Here is an 18,760-nt window from a genome sequence, read left to right on the forward strand (position 1 = left end):
ATTGGAAAAATAGAGAATCATAACAGAAATTTCAGGAATGCTGAAAATAGTGACAATAGTGTATATTGGTAAATGTTGAGGACCTCTAACACATGGCTTAGTGGTGCTCTGATTTTAATACATGTACATACTAAACAAAGCATTAGGTTTTTGTTGTTTGTGTCCCAATACAAAATGAAGCCTTTAAAAATTGAAGAGCACTTATTAACAGATCACCTGATCAAAATGTATTAAAATACAAATGTATAAAAAGAAACTTCATAGAGAAGAGCAAATAAACAAGAATTATTTACCAATATTTGAAAAAAAAATAAAAGCACTAAAATATTTACATCAAACAAAATTGTGGATGCATGCATGGTGTTTTACATTATAGAGCAGCAAATTATTTTTTTTAGATGAAAAATTTGTCCAGCAAAATTGTAGATTATAATAATGGAAAAGAAACAGAATGTGCATTTAAATTTTGAAAAATAAATGAACCAGGAGTAAAACGTAGCTGCAGGACTGTAGCTCCCGGTCTGAAAAAATTCGGATGGACGACCTGGGAGCTACAGTGCCTCCCATAGTAAAAAACTGCAATTTACGGCGCACAAAAAATTGCGCTAGTTTTGGACTTATTAACCTTATTTTCACACAAATTCTGTAAAAAAAATTAGTACCATTAAATTCTTCAGCAAATTTACTACTGACATCGTCACTTAACTTGTCTCAGATTTTCTCTTAACATGATAACCGACCTCGGAAAATAAAGTATGTTAATTTACGTCGAGATCGAGAGTCGCCATTTTTAAATGTAAACAAACTTGCACCACTTCAATTCACAGGGCTGGTGATGGTGTTTAAAAGACTATCAGAAGTAAGTGAAGTGACGATATCTGTAGTAAAATGTCCGAGGAATTTTTTGGGATCAAATATTTGAACAGAATGTGTTCGTAAATGAGATTAATAAGTCCAAAACTAGCGCATTTTTTTGTGCGCCGTAAATTGCAGTTTTTTACTATGGGAGGCACTGTAGCTCCCAGGTCGTCCATCCGAATTTTTTCAGACCGGGAGCTACAGTCCTGCAGCTAGAGTAAAACGCTGTTGGGAATGTGTCAGAACATACAGTGAATGATGTGTTCATATTGCACTTGACTTAAAACAGATAAGTCATACAGACTGTAACAATGAAGTGCTTAATTATAAGCAATAAACTACAGAATGTCAAAAGGCAAAATATTCTCTATCATATATCCAGTGACAACAAAAATTTAAAAAACAAGCAGTTTAAATAAGTGATAAAATTCTCCAACATTTCAAAATGCACAACGTGCATTCCAAATACAGAAAAGTATTCAAACATAACATTTATCCGAGTTCAGATCTTAATTAACAGTATACAGCAAAGTACTGAATATACATGAAAAAGCATAATCATAAAGCAAAAAACCCAAAATATGGTCAGGATGGCAATCACCAACAGTGCATAAAAAGTTCACACTAAAGCAAATGAAGAGACAATTCCGTTTGTGGTTCCCACTGCCACACTGAATGGTATTCTAATGGATAAAGTGTCTTCAACACTATTCTCATCACATTCGAGAGCGTCACGGACCATATTTATGGGGATACCAACTGTCTGAAATGTGTCTCCGTCTTCCACCATAATGGAAAATCCAAATTCAGATTTTTCATAGGCAATGACTGTTCCTGTTAGCATTGATGGGGGAGCATCACATGGCTGCAAATAAATTCACAAATTTTTTGTTAAAAAATATTAAACAAATTAAAAACTTTCATAATTTTAGAGACAAATTCACTACGTCTTGTGTGTAATGTACTTGATCCTTTGTTCATATTACAATATAATTTAATTAAAATGCATTTTTGTACACCTTTCAATTGTAATTTATTATCTTCAATCCAATTTTTTTATAAGTATTTTGCATTGTTTTATAATTGAGTCATTTAAAGTTTAGAAACAAATATTGAGGTTTTGATCCTCAGCCACAAAGTATTTTTTTCATCATAAAAGTGTTACACATCTTTTAAATGTTATAAGTGAAATGAAATAAAATGAAATTTTTAGATGGTATCAAAGCATTTTACAGTTATTGCAAATTTGCCTATGATGGATTTAATGGAATAAACGAGACTAAGTGTGAAAAAAAAGTGCTGGTGCACTGGCGGGTATAACTCATTGATAAGTAGCTCCTTGTGAATCCACTACACAAAGCATGTAGTGGTGTGATTGATGGTAATACTAACACTAAAATACTAATTCAAATGTCTGTATAAAATTCAGATTTATGCTATGGATAAAAGAAATCCGGATAATTTGGAGTTATTAAACATTGCTGAGCATCGGAGATGGTCAAGAGAAGTTGGCATCAAATTTTGACAACAATGAAGCAAACCACATAGCAATTGGTTAGAATTTAAGAAAAAAATGAAGTATTCAAGATTTGCATTAATTACCTGGTAGTCAAAATATGAAGTTCATTATGAAAAATCAAACAGGACGTTTTCTTCAAGTCACCTTTTATAGGTCTCTTTTAATGACTGTTAATGGGTACCTGCAGCCCAGCCTAAGTGAAACTTATGTCATAAAATTTATTTACAAGAATTTCATGCAAAAAATTGATGCAAAAATAACGGTGCTATGCCGCTTCAAACTGGCTATTTTTACCTGCTTTGAGAAATCTAATCAAGGGAAAATAGAATTAGGCTATAACGAGGCTTCAGAGGAAGATTTTCTTACAAGCTATACAAAATAAATAAGATTTTTCAGCCAAAATGATTGATATAGGTGTGATGTTTTGACGTAACTAGTTATTGTAAGTACTGTAGGTTTAGAAATCTGAATTCCGTATTATTTTGTTATAGTCAGACTTCTTTTTAAAGGATTTTAAAATTTGCTATTCTCGTCGCCTTTTTACTGATGAATATGATATCTTAAAACGCTTGCATTGGCAGATCTATGTTCATTATTCATTTTTTGATTACATAATATCCCTTCACACACGAATGATTCCAAACAATGACACAGGTAAACAGGTAAACTAACGAAGCTACTGCTCCAGACACATGTGTATCTGGGGAATGTATACACATCGTACATGGGTCTGGTGAACAAAGAGGGCTTTCATTAAAGTAACAGCTTTTCAAGGCAAAAAGTTCAAGTGATACACAAGATGCACATCACGACAACAACAGATGAACACCAATTGCAATAGGTCACGGGAGTGACTCAAGTGATGTAATAACATTTCTATCATAAATTCATTCAAATTAGTAAAAAAAATGTACATATAAAGTATATATACATGAAATTGTATACATTTCATCAAAATTACAGTTTGAAATCACAAATGCTCACATATTTTGAGTTATAGAAATGAGCAGAAGAAATATTAATGTGAACAAAATTTTATATTAAATTAGAACTAATTGAATATTAAATTAGAATTTTGGTAAACTTAGAATAGATATTTTAAAAAATGCAAGGATAAGCCGCCTTACTTTTCATGATCAGTGTACAATATAGAGAATAAGGTAAGAAAAGAGTTACAACCTAATGAATGTTTTTCATCTTAATAAAAATGCAGGTGATTATCTTCAGATATCATTTAAAGCTCTTATCTTTAGGCAATGTTCAACATACATGAATATATACATAATTTAAGACTCATCCATGCTGTGATTTAATAGTTTATAGGGAGACAAATTAGTGTCTACATACATAAAGACAAAGTAATTCTAATACATCCCCTTAAAGGCCGAACATTTTTACCGGGTGGTAAATCTAAGGTGAGGGCGGGACTTAATTATTAGAGGTGTGAAAGCCTCCAGGGCTTGCAGTCTACCTGTGGTCGTGAACGCTGCTAATCGCTATACACAGGAAGCAAATTAATACACAGGAAATAAATAATTAACCAGAATTGGTCTTAGTTTAAATATCTTATTGCTCTAATGACCACACGAAGCGATTTTTTACGGAGATGGTATGTGTAATCCGAATTTTCTCTAAGCACACGTGTGTAAAGCACAATTGAAAAATGCCGTAAATTAATTCTGCTATAAAAGTATAACTCAGTACATTGTGTTTAGCACTTGACATTGTTTAAAAACTTAATTTTAACAATTATAATAGTATAAGAAAACCATACGATCAGTAAGAATGTGGAATGTAAAGACAACCATTATACGTCGACAATTAATGGAGTTTGTCTTCATGGAGTGACGTTTACATGCACCAACTTCCAACTGACTGAATTACCAGTAAATATAGCTTTAGTAGCACAGTGTACGTTTGTTGTAAAAAGAAAATTTTATGTTTTGGAGCTGTCCATGCATTTTCGTGGAATTTATTAGGTCACACACATTCAACATAATTCAAATATAAATAGTGCTTATTTTCAATCACTGGATAATTATTTTTCAAAATCAATTTTAATACTGGTTATGTTTAAAAATCAATTTTCAATTCCCCCTTTTTAAAACATGACGGAAGATATCAAAGATAACGTTGTTAATTGCTAGTAAACAGAAATCCGCGGACCTGGCCAGATCACGCTCGGACGATCACGTCAATCAAACTGGGTGCTATTGTTTCAAACTTGATTGACAAGCGGCATCGATTTGAAGTTTGTACAGGTAAAAAAGGGGGCGTTTGTAAAATGTTCGGCCTTTAAACATGGTTTGCATGGGTATTTAAAAAACATACCTGTATTTTTGTTCTTTGTGTTGTTGACAAGGAAACCTCATCCATGTACGAGTTGGTCACCAAATTAGAGAATTCTAAGAATTCTCCAACTTTGCACCCATCGACTTGGTCACGCCATAATGCCACCTTTACTTCCTCGGTTCCATCCTTTACCCTTACATTCCGTACCTGGACATCTGTTCCTCTTACTTGTACTGTTCGAATTATTTCCTCCTGTCAAAAAAATACAATTTTGATAAATATAGTAAATTAAATTGTTGAAATGACATAATTATTTAAAACTTGTTAAAAATCTTCTGAACAATGTATTGATAAAGATTCAGGTAAAGGTTTTATATTCACAAATTTAAGAAATTGAATTTAAAATTGAAGAGGTATTGAAACAAACCGAAATAACTCGTCCTTTTATCGATACCAAGGATTTGATAGGGCTCTTTTTGGCATCGTGGATCGTTATGATTTTGGCTGGGGCAGGATTTGCAATTGCCTTTGCTGTTAATTTGACATCTTCTGGAACCGCAAAGGCTGAGGTTTTCATGACTCTGGTCACTGCAGTGACCACTATTGTTGGATGAGGGTCCGCTCTGTATACGTAGTTCGATAGAACCACGCATTCTCCTGCCTTCAATAATGGTAATTTGTCAACTTCATACAAGGACACTTTTATAGAGTCCTCTTTATCTGCAACCCCAAGTGGAACAAGCTGTTTTTCTTTACCATCGGCTGTTGTGTACGTCGACTTATCACCGACCCCAATCACTTTTACTTTAAGTGGGTTGGAATACGGCTTCGGCTTTGAAGCCTTCAGTTTCTTGATGCTGAACATCTGAAAAGTGAAATTGTATTAATGCAAAATGCTTTTTTTTTTAAACAATCAAATTTAGAGTACATTTTATTGGAACAAAAAGTATCAATTATTTTGAATAAGAAGAGCATTATGAATGTTGAAATACTTCATATTAAAATAAAGAAGCTATTAAAATGAAAGTTGTTGCTCAAACAAAAATGCAACATTTTAATGCATATAAAAGCTAAAATTGAAACAATGTAAAGGATTTTTTTATATTGACCATTACTAAAGTTTTGTAAATATTTGAAAATTCAGTCTTGCAATAAGAGAATACAAAAGCATTTTTTAATTTGCAGTTTGTAGGTCAAATATATATTGTTTCAGATGAAAGTAATAAACAATTTGTTAGAATTGTCTATGGATTTTTTAAGCATGGAGATATCATTTAAAGCACTTTTTAACTAAAGAACAGTTTTGATCTCTTGTTTAATTGAAACATATGAATATTGGTTTGTGATCTGAATAATAGGACTCCAAAGTTCCCCATGAGTGAAGAGCAGCATTTCCAACATTTGTAAAAGCTTGGTCTAGCACAGAATTATAGTCTGTTGTTATACCTGTCTCTAAATATCTAAGATTAAATGTTTCAAGCATGAAACACTCAAGAGCTTTAGACACATGTGAATCTAAATTGAAATCACCAGCTATAAGGATTGGCTGAGAAAAATGTTCATTGCTTATTATGCTTCTTAACAGTTCCTTTAAATGTGAAATTGAAGTTTTTGGTGGAACATACAAAAACTTTATTGACAACCAGTTGTGAGCACAAGCTACCTGTAACGACAAAACCTGAATATTGTGATTGAGGTTCCTGAACACATTTCTAACCAGTATAGACTGCTTTACGAAGATTGCTAAACCATAAGCTGGCCTGTGTGCTGTACCAGGGTAGTCAAAGCGATAAGTAGTAAATCCAGTTAAAGAGTACATGTCAATTTCATCTGCCTCTCCAAGTCTTGTTTCTGACACAGCTAAAATATCTGCTGATAACAAAGTAAAATCTTTCTTAAGGTCTACCATATGACGATGAAGTGACCTTACGTTGTAAAATACAACTTTTGTGACTGATAGAGGCAGGACATCAAAGCTTTCAAGGCTTAAAGATATTTGTGACTTACTTCTTAACCTATCCATTTCTTCCAACACTAGTGTAGATACTTTGATTTTGCTTTCATTTAAGCTAAGTATGTGTAAATTTCTTATATGTGTCACTCTGCTTAGACCAACATAATGAATATGATCAATTTTCCGATTTCCAAAATGGATAACTGCATTCTGCATGGTTGACCCTTGAGACTTATGTATTGTTTTGGCCGCAGCAAGTTGCAACGGGAACTGGCGCCTTTTCACTTGATATAATCCATTTATTTGAATTTTGAATATCCTTGTTATTTCCAAAATAGGGGTCCAAGATCTTTCTATCCCATTATGATAAAGCCTGAAATGTTCGGTGCGGATTTTTTGTCCTGTTGATTCCTCAAGAAAGTCCACCCAAACAATGCTTACTCTTTCAGAGTCCTGAACAAGATGAGGACTGTGAAAAGATTTTTTCATTAAAACCAAAGACTTCCTTCCTTGTTGCAAAAAGATGAGGAATGTTGGAAAGTTTGCTGTCATTAGTAGTCAAAGCACCTTTTAATTTTGCAAGATCATCTGTGGTATGCTTTCCTTCTCTCAATCTGTTCAAAATCTCAGCAAATTCTTTATCATCTTTTTGTCGCATTATTTCTGTTAACTCATACATCTGAAAATTGTCTCTCCATAAGTTTGTCGCTAAAGGTCAATAGTTTTGGCATGGTTGTGAGAAAATCCAACCATCCATTACTGGCTTAAGCTGGAAAAGGTCACCGACTGCTATAATGCTTACTCCACCAAAGAGCTTTTTGCAACCTTTTATCTCTTGCAATCTTAAATTAATAAAATTAAACATGCCATGCCCAACCATTGATATTTCATCAATGAAGATAACTTTAAGGTGCATGTATTTAGACCTAAGAATGTTCAACTGCTGCATGTCTAAGGGCTTATATTTGAAACCTTGCCCAACTGGTAAGCAAAATGATGAGTGTATGGTTGCACCATTTATGTTGTGAGCAGCCTTTCCTGTTGGTGCACAAAGTAAGACATGCAAGTTATCTGGTGAGTTTTGTAATTGATGAGAAAAATATTTCAGTAAACATTGGTAGAGAGCCCTTGTCACAACACTTTTCCCCACACCTGCACCTCCTGTCAAAAACACATAGAGTGGATCTGGTTTTGTTTTCACCCAATGCAAAATATGGTATAAAAACTCTTTTTGTTGCTTGTTCAAATTTCTCAATAATTGTCTGTAATCATCATCATTTATTTCTCCCCACTGGGTGATTTGTTCATTTTCAAGCTGCTTTCTTGCTATGCCAAGGTCTATCCCTATATCATAATTTGGCATATTTTGATCAGGGTTGAAGCACCCATACTTTTGACAAAGCCCATCACCGTTATCTCTGTCAATAAGCTCATTATGCTCATTTTCAGGTGCAACAAAATCAAGACACTCATTTTCCAATGAACTGCCCATCAGGATTGCCTCTATAGTGTTAACAACAACACGACTTGGCTCATATTCTCCCCTTTTGCTATCTATTTCATCTTTTTTGTTTAAATACATAGTTTCAAAAGACAGACAGTTTCCTTTCAAGTCCTTAACTTCATTCCTCCAGTGTGTGAACAACATCAGTAGTTCTCTGTAAAATTTTTCAGGTTCTGTTTCTACATCAAAGTGCACCCATCTTAAAATACATTGTTTTTTCCTTTGAACTATTTCTGTTCCATTTCTAAACATGTAACTTTTTTGTAATTCAAAGTCCACAGAATCATCCTCAACATCATCTGATGTATCTTCTATATATTCTGTTTCTGGCAGATCATCTGTACTTATCAAATTAGGATTTGATTCCCTTTTTTGTATCTTACAGAAAATTTAGATACAAAGTCTGCTAGACACAACTTTTCAATACTTTTTGGTCGCTGTTGATAGAGTTTCACAATGTTGCTTGATTCAATGTCAGTGCTGTCTTCCTTCATGTCTTCCAGTACATGTTTAGGCTTTAACATTATGACTCGTTCATCTGGAGGACTTGTGTTGATGAATACAAAAGACCTGGAAGTTCTGCGAAAAGGCATTTGTAACACAAGATAAGCTGCCTCTTGAGCTCCAATTTCCACATGGGACAAAAACTGATTCCCTATGTGCCTTACTTGCTGCCTTATGTCTGAATCCTCTCTTCGAGCTTCCTCACATGCTTTATTCAACAAGTTTGACATCCCTCGCTGACCCTTAGAGATATAGGAAACAATATATGTTGCACATGCATATGGGTCTAGGATAAACTGTATATCCATATTTGCAAGCCAACTTTTCAACAAGGTACAATTATAAGAATTGATTCTAATTTCATACGGCTGTCTCTTTAAAAAAAGTTTACTTTGTGTCAGTGATGATCTAATGGCCAATGTATATGTCTCAAAGTCCATTTCTAATTTTGATAAAAATTCTTTGAAGTCCATATCAGTATTTTTGATTTCATCTGAATTAAGAAGCATGCAAACCTTTTGGTAATTTGCTTTTGCTTCTGGCAATACGCTTCATCTTCTAAAGGGGACAAGGTAACGGTTTTAGGCATAGGAGGAATTGGGAAATTGAAGCGACAAATAGGTTTGTTTTTTTTCATACACGTCTTGGCATGCCTGTGAGTCTGGTAATTAACCAAAACTGGATCTGCACCACTTTTTGAACAAGAGACATATCTATCAACAAACTGCGAAATTTTTTCAGAATCAGAAGATACATTTGGTGCATTCTTCACCCACAAGAGCATATGAACATGAGGAGAGCCACGTTGTTGGAATTCCACACGAAAAAAATAGTCAACAACTTCCCCAACAGGATGTGCTTTGTGCAACAAAACTCCATGAAGAAATCTCTGGAACCTGTAATCAAAGTACCTTGAACAAGTTACTGGGTCTGACTTTATAAGCCTACATTTTTCATCCCAAGAAAGGTTATTTATGTCATCTTCTGTATATGTCACTTTGTCAATGAGTTTGCCCAGTGTTTTTAAGAGAGGAATCCATTTCGTTTCTGCAGCCGAAAGAGAGCAGAACCAAGTGGGAATGCCCAACTGTCTCATCATAGCAAAAACATCTCTTTTTGCTTTTTCCCAATAAGGCGGGGAACCTCGAAGGTTGCGCAGCACATGATATCCTTCATTTAAATGAACCATTTTGTCTACCGTAATGGAATCCAACATCTCTGCTACTGTGAATTTCTTCCCTTGCAGTTTACATTTTCTAATTGCTAGCGAGACTTTGTCTTGGATTTGTTTAATTTGTAATTTCTTTGCTTTGTAAAAGATATTTGGAATGCACTTTGCACATCTTCTGTCAACATTCCTCAATTCACATTTGCAGATGGTACTGTAATGCAAAGGTACTTTACGAGACTTGTTGTTTGGCCTAGCTTCTCCACAATATATAGTAGGAAATGCCAGAAACTCAGAGAAAATATCCTGAAACATACTTAAAGGATTGTTGTGTTCACCAGGTGCAACATTCAACACTTCATTAAACTCACGAAAATCAACACTCTGCAAAACGGTATCAGTATTTCCACTGGGCCTGTCATCAAGATCAGGGTCTTCAGTCCATGAATCTATCTCATTTTGACTTTTTCGAAGACTTGACTCTCCTGCCGAATTATTAACACTTGTGCTTAAATCAATATTTCCTAGAGAGCTTGTTTCTGTAATATTGCTTTCCTCAGTATTCAATGAATGAACCCAACTCTGATTTACCTCAATTCCTTCACTTTTATACAAAGCACTAATTTCAACTAGCCACTTTGCTGCAACAAAGACTTTGTTTGGCCTTATTCTTTCACTGGCCACAGAATGCTTGAAGCTTAAGCTGCGCTTGAAATTTAATGCAATAGTTTCATTTTCTGACATCATCCTGGGCAATTTTTTAACTGTTGAAGTGACATCTGCTGGGACATTAACAACATTTCCATTAATGCTTAACTGTCCTCCTCTAGGTTTTTCTCCGAGCTGCATAAATGGAATTCTTGGAGAAACAAGTCGTTCTTCAAGTTCAGTCAGTTCAAGTTCCTTCGGTTTTGATGGAAAAGCCATACCATTAGCAACTGAACATGGGGGTATTCTATTAGTTTTTAAATACAATTTACATGTACGACAAACTATATCAGCTTTCCTTACCTGGCACTGCTGAAGGATGCCATCAGGTATGTTTACAGCCTTCGAAACACTTTCTTTGAACCAAGTTTGTTTACAGCATTGGCATACATGAATAGGTCCTTCTTGTACAGATTTATGGAAATCAACAATTATTGATTGTTCCACTGGTTGACCAGGACCACTAATTTCTGATGAAATTTCTGTTGAACTACCACAACCATTAGGTTGAGATGAGATACCAATGGATGCACTATAATCGTTAACTTGGAGCAAAATTTCTGCTGAACTACTGCAATCATTAACTTCTGACAAACTTTCTGTGGATACACAATGATCATTGACTTGTGACAGAATATCTGTTGTACCACAAGTGTTACAAACAAGTTTGTTTGAACGGGTGAGTTTTTTATGAGACAAACATACTATAGGGCCATTTCTCTTGAATGCTTTTTTGTCCTTCAATATATGCACCTTGAATTTGTAAACTTCAAACTGTGTTGAATTCTTATTCCAAAACCAAAATCTTAGAAGATTTTGCAACTCCTGTAACGATTTGACAGTAAAAATGGCAGCATTTCCATCACTATCAGTTTGTCCTTGCATGTTTCTAGCATGGGAGTCGAAAACGTGGGAAAAAGTATCAGAATAATGAATTGCTAAAGCAACGCCCTTACAAAGAAAAATACAAGCATGAGGTGCTTCATTCAAACAGAGATTTAGTGCTGTTTCCAATGAAACAAAGGGAAATTCATTTGAAGATGTGTTTACGATATCTCCCGCAAATGTTGTTGAAATGGAGCAATTTGTTAGGCATGAATAAAAACACACTTTTCGAGGAATGTCCTCGGGATTCAAATATGAATGTGAACAGTATTTCCTCACTTGCCTATAAAGAGAATCTCCTTCAACTAAAAGGTAATCAATTACTTCTTTATCCCAAAAGAAAACTGTGTTTTTACTTGCACCTCTGTACAGAATGCTTATCAATGCATTTGCAACACATTGCCGGCCCCTACTTGTCTCTGAAAAATTATCAGAACCCTGGTGAAAACTGCCAAAAACACTTCTTTCAAAAATGACATTATGAGCAAGCGAAGTATTTGATGACTCAACAACTTCATATCTTTCTACACCATGTTCTTGAACATCTGTTAATCCTAATTCGGAATATTGAACAGCTTCAAAGTTTGACCTTTTTGGTAGGCTTTCATTATCTGAATCTGAAAAGTTACAACTTCTTTTCATTTCTAATTATTTCTCTTTAACACTTATTTAAATTCCAATTTCTGTCAACTATTTTTTAACACAACATGAATTTTTTTTTCTTAAGCTAAGCTATTTTTCGACTTTGAATTGGTTTAACAACCAGAGGTCCACAAACTATTCCACAGCAGTCGCAAAGTCACACGACAAGGAAAATATTAATATTGCCTTTCCATGCATATTCTTTATGTCCAAGTTAACAGCAGTTATCTGAATTTTTGTTTTATACAACCCCAACTGTTATATATCTTAAGGGGAAATATCAGTGCAATGTTAAGGGGAAATATCAGTGCAATGTGAAACCCTCAGTTCTTTTCACAGGAGTATAACTTTAACTTGAATAAATAATCTTGATCAAACAAAGATAATTTTGAAATAAATTAATGGTCTTCTGAACTCATAAATATGCTGCACTTTATTAATCTACAGGAATCAACCATCAGTCAGTGCAAGTTAATGAAAATCAGATCTCAATAGAGAATATCCCGACATTAATTATCACGTCTCTATACATCCATTAAGATTAATATATGGTCACTTTCAACACCTCAGTTCCTAAAACATGTTAATAACCACACTTTGTTACTTTTCTTGCACAAGATATTAATTCAAAACTACTTTGCCTTCAATTGAGATTTATCTTGAGCATGGTAAGAGCATATTTCTTGTGTCAATGTTCATATTTCTTGTTCATTCATCTCTTGATTGTTCATTTCTTGAAAGTTCATCTCCCTGACATACAACACTTGCAGTTCATTTATTATCATATGTCCAAGATATACATCTGTGCATTTCTATTTTACCATTTTCTATGACGAGTGAAATGTGGATAATTTATGTACACCCAAATTCTAAATAATGAATACACTTGTAAAAACTGGTAAACATAAATATCTGCTTATGATTTAAAACAGGTTTTCCATGACTGAATTTCTGGATTATCTACCCCAATGAAACTCTATAATCACCACGAGAAAAACAAAGCAATTCACATATCATCACTTCAAGCATTAAAACATACACTCTAGACTATCACTCGTATGCGAAGCCTCAATCAACATAAAGATTTCCTCGTCAACAGCACAATGTTATATCTAAAATATAACTCTTTATTTTAGTTCTTATGCCTGTAGCTGTAGCTAAATGGTATATTACAATAACAGTGGCGACTGTGTCTTTAGAAAGGCTTAATTGTTGACTGTTACAAACTTAACCTTTCATGTAAGAAATATAACGAAATAACTTTAAGACAATCAGTTTCATATGCATTTAAAACAAACATAAAACACAAACCTTTCCGTTGAGAAACCTCGAACGATACGTTGACAAATCTGAGTCTGAGAATGTCGTCTTGTCTTCGAAGCTTGGCGGGAAAATAAAGCGTGGGGCGTACAAATATGTGTCGAATGAAAATAGTTCCAAAACTATTGTCATTCTAAAAATCAACGCTATACACAGTAAAAAATTTTTACCGAAATAACTCATTTTATTTCAATTATTAACCATTTTTATAAATACGAATATTTTATCTTTCGGCCGATTTTTATGTAGGTTTACGTTACGGAATCAGCCGAATTTTGCCGAATTCCATTACCCGGGAAGCGCTCGGTGCCTCTATTAGTCTTGTTCAATCAGAACGCTCGGCTGTCTCCGTAAACCCTGCTCGTCGGAAATTTACGGAGACAGCCGAGCGTCTGGTTGAACGAGACTTCCTCTGGATTGACCTGATTTCGTAGGAATATATACAACTACTAAAACTTTCGAATTTAATCGTATCATTTCAAATTCTGAATATTTCAAGCTTTTCAGATACATATTCTAAAGGGAAATAAGACAAACGAATACATTTCGTCGAATTTATCGATTATTGATTATTTTAAAGTACTATTTCTTTTAGCGGTGTTGATTAAGTGATTGGGTCCAAACACTTTTTCACTTTCGGTTTGTCCGCGTGACTGCATAGGAGAGTTGATTAAAAATCAACTCCCAATAAAAACGTTTTGAATATCAAGGATTCTATAAGATTAATCCAGTTTGCGTTGATATGTATTCATTATCATTTTGACAAAATAAAACATTGGGGTCAGTGATGTCAAATTAGCTAGATGGCTTCAAAGGTAAAATTCTCGCAAAATTCAACTTTAAAAAATTCAGACAATTTCTATATATTTGTATTATTTTATGCTAAACGACTGTCACTCTTTCAAAATTTTATTTTGTACATGTCAAACAGAAACTATAGAATATATTATAAACCTATCAAATGTTAAAAATGGGAATAATGAATGAAAATTCATAAAACTGCTTGTTTCCGTCATTTTTGTTTAAAAAAACATTCCGCACGAAAAAATAGTTTCCCCGAAAATTTGTTTGTTCCCCGAATTCAGATAGATTTTGTTAATGAATGTTGTGTAATTATGAAATAATAATCATTCTGTTATGATAAAATAAATAAAACCATATTCTTAAAAAATAATGATTATCTGCGCAATGAAATCAAAACGAGTGAGATACCTTCATTATGTTTGGCAAAATATAGCATATAGAGTACCCATTCTCTCTGGATATGTAGTGTTTATCAATTTAGGGTTAATAAATGTGTTTCTGTTCATTTAATAGAAAACTCGGTTTGCTGTCACATTGACTGTTTTCTCTTGTTTTATATGATTAACTGCAATAGAAATGCCCCAGTGTTAAAAATTAAAATATGTGCAGAAATTTTGAAAATCTACTTAAGGAAGATCTTTATTATCATGATGTTTTGTATTTGATACCAAAATCCGATTTATTACTTCTGTTGTTCAGGTAAGCGATAGGGACTCCAGGCTATTAAAAGTTTTTTTTTATAAATCACACTAGTCCTTATTGCCACTAGAACTTAATGTCATTAGATATCGGCAATTTGTTTTCAAATTCATTTTTTCCACGGGGTTTTAAGTTATTGGTACGTAAAATGATATCGCAACCAAACAAGAATTATCGAATAATAGTTTATGAACTAAACTTTGCTCGCTGTCATATATCGATCATGCCCCAACTAATAAAACATAAGTGTAAAGAACAGAAAATACTAACCGTTGTATTAATTACATTGAAGAATTTAGTCGTACACAAGTTTTTCATTCAAGATAATTTGTACTCATTTTGATAGAATATTTTAAATAATTATTAGTTATTGGCACTATCATTACATGTATCTTTAAAATCTATGCTTTTATTCAACTTTTTCTTAGGTTTGAGTGATTATGTTGTGGGCAAAATGAATAGTGTTTTGATGAACATTTAAGTAATTAATATTTTAATATTTATCCAACCAATTTTTGTCATATATTTCTTCCCAACTAATAATCGCAGATGCTTGAAATTTAGCACACTCTTTGTTTAGGAATGTTTTATGGTGTCATTCCTTTTTTTAGTAGGTTTAATTTAGGTCATTTTATTGTTAAGTTTCAACTTTAGTTGTTTTGTACATGTATATTCACGTCAGAGTGGGGGTATCACTTGTAAGTATTGGCTTATAGATATCTTGAACTTAAGTAACCTCTCATTCATTGCTAACTAAATGGACTGATTATTCGCTATCCATACTCCTTAAAGATCATGCGTACTGAATGAATTTTGTTTTTTACCCATAAAGCTTATTTACATGTTAGATTGTTGCGTCAAGGAAAATAGGGCTATTTATATCAAGCTGAAAACTTTAATAACTTATAGATTTCAAAAGATGAAAGGGCTTAAGAAAAACGATTAAAACAATGTTTACAAAGATTTAATATATAAATTATAAATAAAAATTGCTTCATATATAATTGATTATAAACTGGAAGAAAATGTGCAACTGCGAGCCTAAATCTTAAGATACAATTTATTACTAATTTCCAAAAAAGTTCACATTAGAAAAAATAGGCAAAAGATTAAAACCAGAGTGATTAACTTGGGGGTTTTTTGCAAACAATTTTATGCGAAGCTAAGTACTGGGCCATTACAAGGTTTGCTTGGGTCGGCCTTGCTAACAGCTTCCTGGTTGCATCCAACCTGTTTTCTCTCACAGTCGTTTGGAAGAATGAAGATATTAATGCCAATGCTGAAATAGAAAGAAAAAAGGTAAATATAAAAATTTGTGTACATTTTTTTAAAGGGACCTAGACACAGTTTGTGCTTAACATTATCATTTTGTTGCTATTTTTAGTAATCTGGATCCGGTTGTATCAATATTTAGTAATTTATTAAACTCCATATATTTAATGAGTCATTAATTTCCGTTGTATCAAAGTTTTAATGAACGAATTAGTTCATTAAAACTTCTTTAAATTCTCACATTTTAATAACGCCAATGGGTCTTCATTAACGCTTAATAACGCTAAATAACAATGGCGGCCAACGTGATGTTTCATCAATTAGGGCAAAGAAGAGCCGACAGAGTTTTTCAAGAACGGTTTTCCATCGACATTATGTGTGAAGAGGAAATTCGGAGGAGATATCGGTTCGGTAAAGAATCCATTAATCAAATTGCGGATATGATTGATCCAATCATAGGCCCCAAAACGAAGAGATCACAAGCTCTCTCTACAGAGTTACAGGTACATCACTGACAAATGAAACTTGCTTTGCCATAAGCCTCTGTATATATACTGTTTGTATATGGCCTCTGTCAAGCAACAACAAGGGCTAGCTTCCCTTTGTTTAACTTGATTACGTCACATATGTCGTCATTTTGGTGGCACTGCTGATACTGAAGATAATTGATTTAACTTGACACAAAAAAATGAACTCCGCGTTATTTTTCAATCTATTTTTCCTACTTGTCTTTATCAATTTACATTTTGATTTTGTTGACACTTTGATTTTGTTTACAAAAAAGTGATACCGAATTATTAGAGTTATCCACCTTTGTATAAATGATCACAATGACAGGTGCTAAGAACGAAGCTTTATTTGCCGTTTGGTTTTTTTGATAAGCCTACCAGTTATATAATTCATCAAGGAATAAGGATTCATTCTTTGAGTTTTATGAGCTGATACTTTTGGTCGGGGCGTGATAAAATCCAATAAAGCCCGAAGGGTTTTTGGATAGATTTGATCACGCCCCCACCGAAATTATCACCTCATAATATTCAAAGAATGGTTCCGTATTACTTATATTTATATAATTTTATATAAATAACCAAACCGCGCTGGCGCCTCAATTATACGTTATTTGAAGTTATAGATTTTATAGTACAAAATCGATACGTAGTGTTATCACAGGCAAAGACTCTGGAAAATGTTAATATTTTAATGTAACTTTCGCTGTTGAAGAGATTTAGCTTTCATATAGCAGATAAAAGTATGTTTGTGTCAGATAAATCGGGGTATATTTTGACTGCATGCAAATGTAGCGGTCGTGTGAAAATGACCTACATGTATCATTACCTTTAAGACCCCAACAAGTGTAAGAAGAAAGATGATGTAATCAGACTGTAAAGCCAAGAACGTTTATATACTAGTACCAATGCTTGAACGTGAATTTTAAAATGGAAACGTTAACACCATGCAGTTTATAGAGTTATAACTGTAACCAGTAACCATTACAGTTTTAAGGCGAAGAAACATGACAAAGTGTTTTTGATATAATAAATAGCATATTATCAAAGAAAATATTGATTATATTTACTGAGTTAATTAATGTTGTTTGTTTTTAAGGAAGTACGTGTACTCACCTGCAACAATTTAACGTGTATGCATCTTCAGAACACGTGCAGTTTAAACAGAATGGACCCGTTGCATTAAAGTAACTTTCGCCCTTGCGCAGATGCTTGTTCTTGTATTTACAATAGTACCCTACAAATAAAAACGAAAAACACACCATCTGAAATGCTAATTAATACTAACAATATCAGGAACGGCATCTGGCCATGTATCAAATAAGAAAAATTAATAACATTTCATCGCTCAGAAATTCATTAAAAAAATCGGTTTAGTGGATTTATTGAACAATTTTATTAAATCAATCTCAGGCCAATGATTCATATTCGCTTATGATTTTATATCTATCATCCTATAGAAACTTAATCTCAGCTAAAAACTGTGAACGAAAAAATGTACATGTAATTAATGTTCTTAAATACCCTAAATTTGTTCACAATGTACTTACCATTTCCTCTACCCTCAGGCCAACAAAACGCCTCAGCGTAAACAAAAAGAACACAGAAAATGGAGACAAAGAGTGTTAAACGCTCCATCTTAGCTGAATTTGTCTCAAGCAACTTGAATAAATCCGGACACGGTTTTATACTTTAACGTCGGTAATAATCACGTGCACTTTAAAAATTACAGAAAATTGTCAGAAAAAATTTATTATGATATACTTTGTAGAAGATTACGTGCAATTTATTTCTACATGTAGTGATTGGGCAAATGTCAGGCACGTAGCATCGATTTTGAAAGTGGGAAGGGGGGGGGCTCATCCGAATTTTTTTTTACAAGCCATAGAAAACGGCAAACCGCATATAATCACAATTCTAATCTAATGCAAATGCAAAGTGGGAGCGGGTTTAATTATAACAATATCACTTGATTTTATGATTTTTACTTCAATTTATTAAATATACACAAAATGTTGGTGGAGAAACTTCATGATAATTAAAGTTTCTCTCTGTAAATATAAGAAAAAATGTTCCCTACATGTACTAGACCCCCCCCCCACCACCACCACCACCACCACTCCCA

At 33.5% G+C, this 18,760-nt stretch overlaps 2 protein-coding genes across 3 annotated transcripts; both read right to left on the reverse strand.

The window, feature by feature from the left end:
* Positions 1-1,095: 1,095 nt before the first annotated feature.
* On the reverse strand, positions 1,096-13,382 carry LOC128175128 (uncharacterized). Of its 2 annotated transcripts, none has more exons than XM_052840548.1 (4): positions 13,346-13,382; positions 5,097-5,534; positions 4,709-4,921; positions 1,096-1,723 (listed from the first exon to the last, which is right to left on the reverse strand). In XM_052840548.1, exons 2-4 carry the CDS (start codon positions 5,532-5,534, stop codon positions 1,478-1,480), a joined length of 897 nt encoding a protein of 298 aa, XP_052696508.1. In that variant the 5' UTR covers positions 13,346-13,382; the 3' UTR covers positions 1,096-1,477. The 2 variants fall into 2 exon arrangements, with proteins under 2 accessions (XP_052696508.1, XP_052696507.1); XM_052840547.1 differs by lacking the exon at positions 13,346-13,382 and adding an exon at positions 10,811-11,199.
* A 2,423-nt stretch (positions 13,383-15,805) lies between these two features.
* LOC128179074 (uncharacterized) lies at positions 15,806-18,330 on the reverse strand. Its single transcript, XM_052846567.1, has 3 exons — positions 18,186-18,330; positions 17,752-17,872; positions 15,806-16,136 (listed from the first exon to the last, which is right to left on the reverse strand). The coding sequence occupies exons 1-3, from the start codon at positions 18,271-18,273 to the stop codon at positions 16,010-16,012; spliced, it is 336 nt and encodes a 111-aa protein (XP_052702527.1). The 5' UTR covers positions 18,274-18,330; the 3' UTR covers positions 15,806-16,009.
* Positions 18,331-18,760: the final 430 nt, after the last annotated feature.

This window comes from Crassostrea angulata, chromosome 3, assembly GCF_025612915.1.
Source record: "Crassostrea angulata isolate pt1a10 chromosome 3, ASM2561291v2, whole genome shotgun sequence".
Classification (NCBI taxonomy): domain Eukaryota; kingdom Metazoa; phylum Mollusca; class Bivalvia; order Ostreida; family Ostreidae; genus Magallana; species Magallana angulata.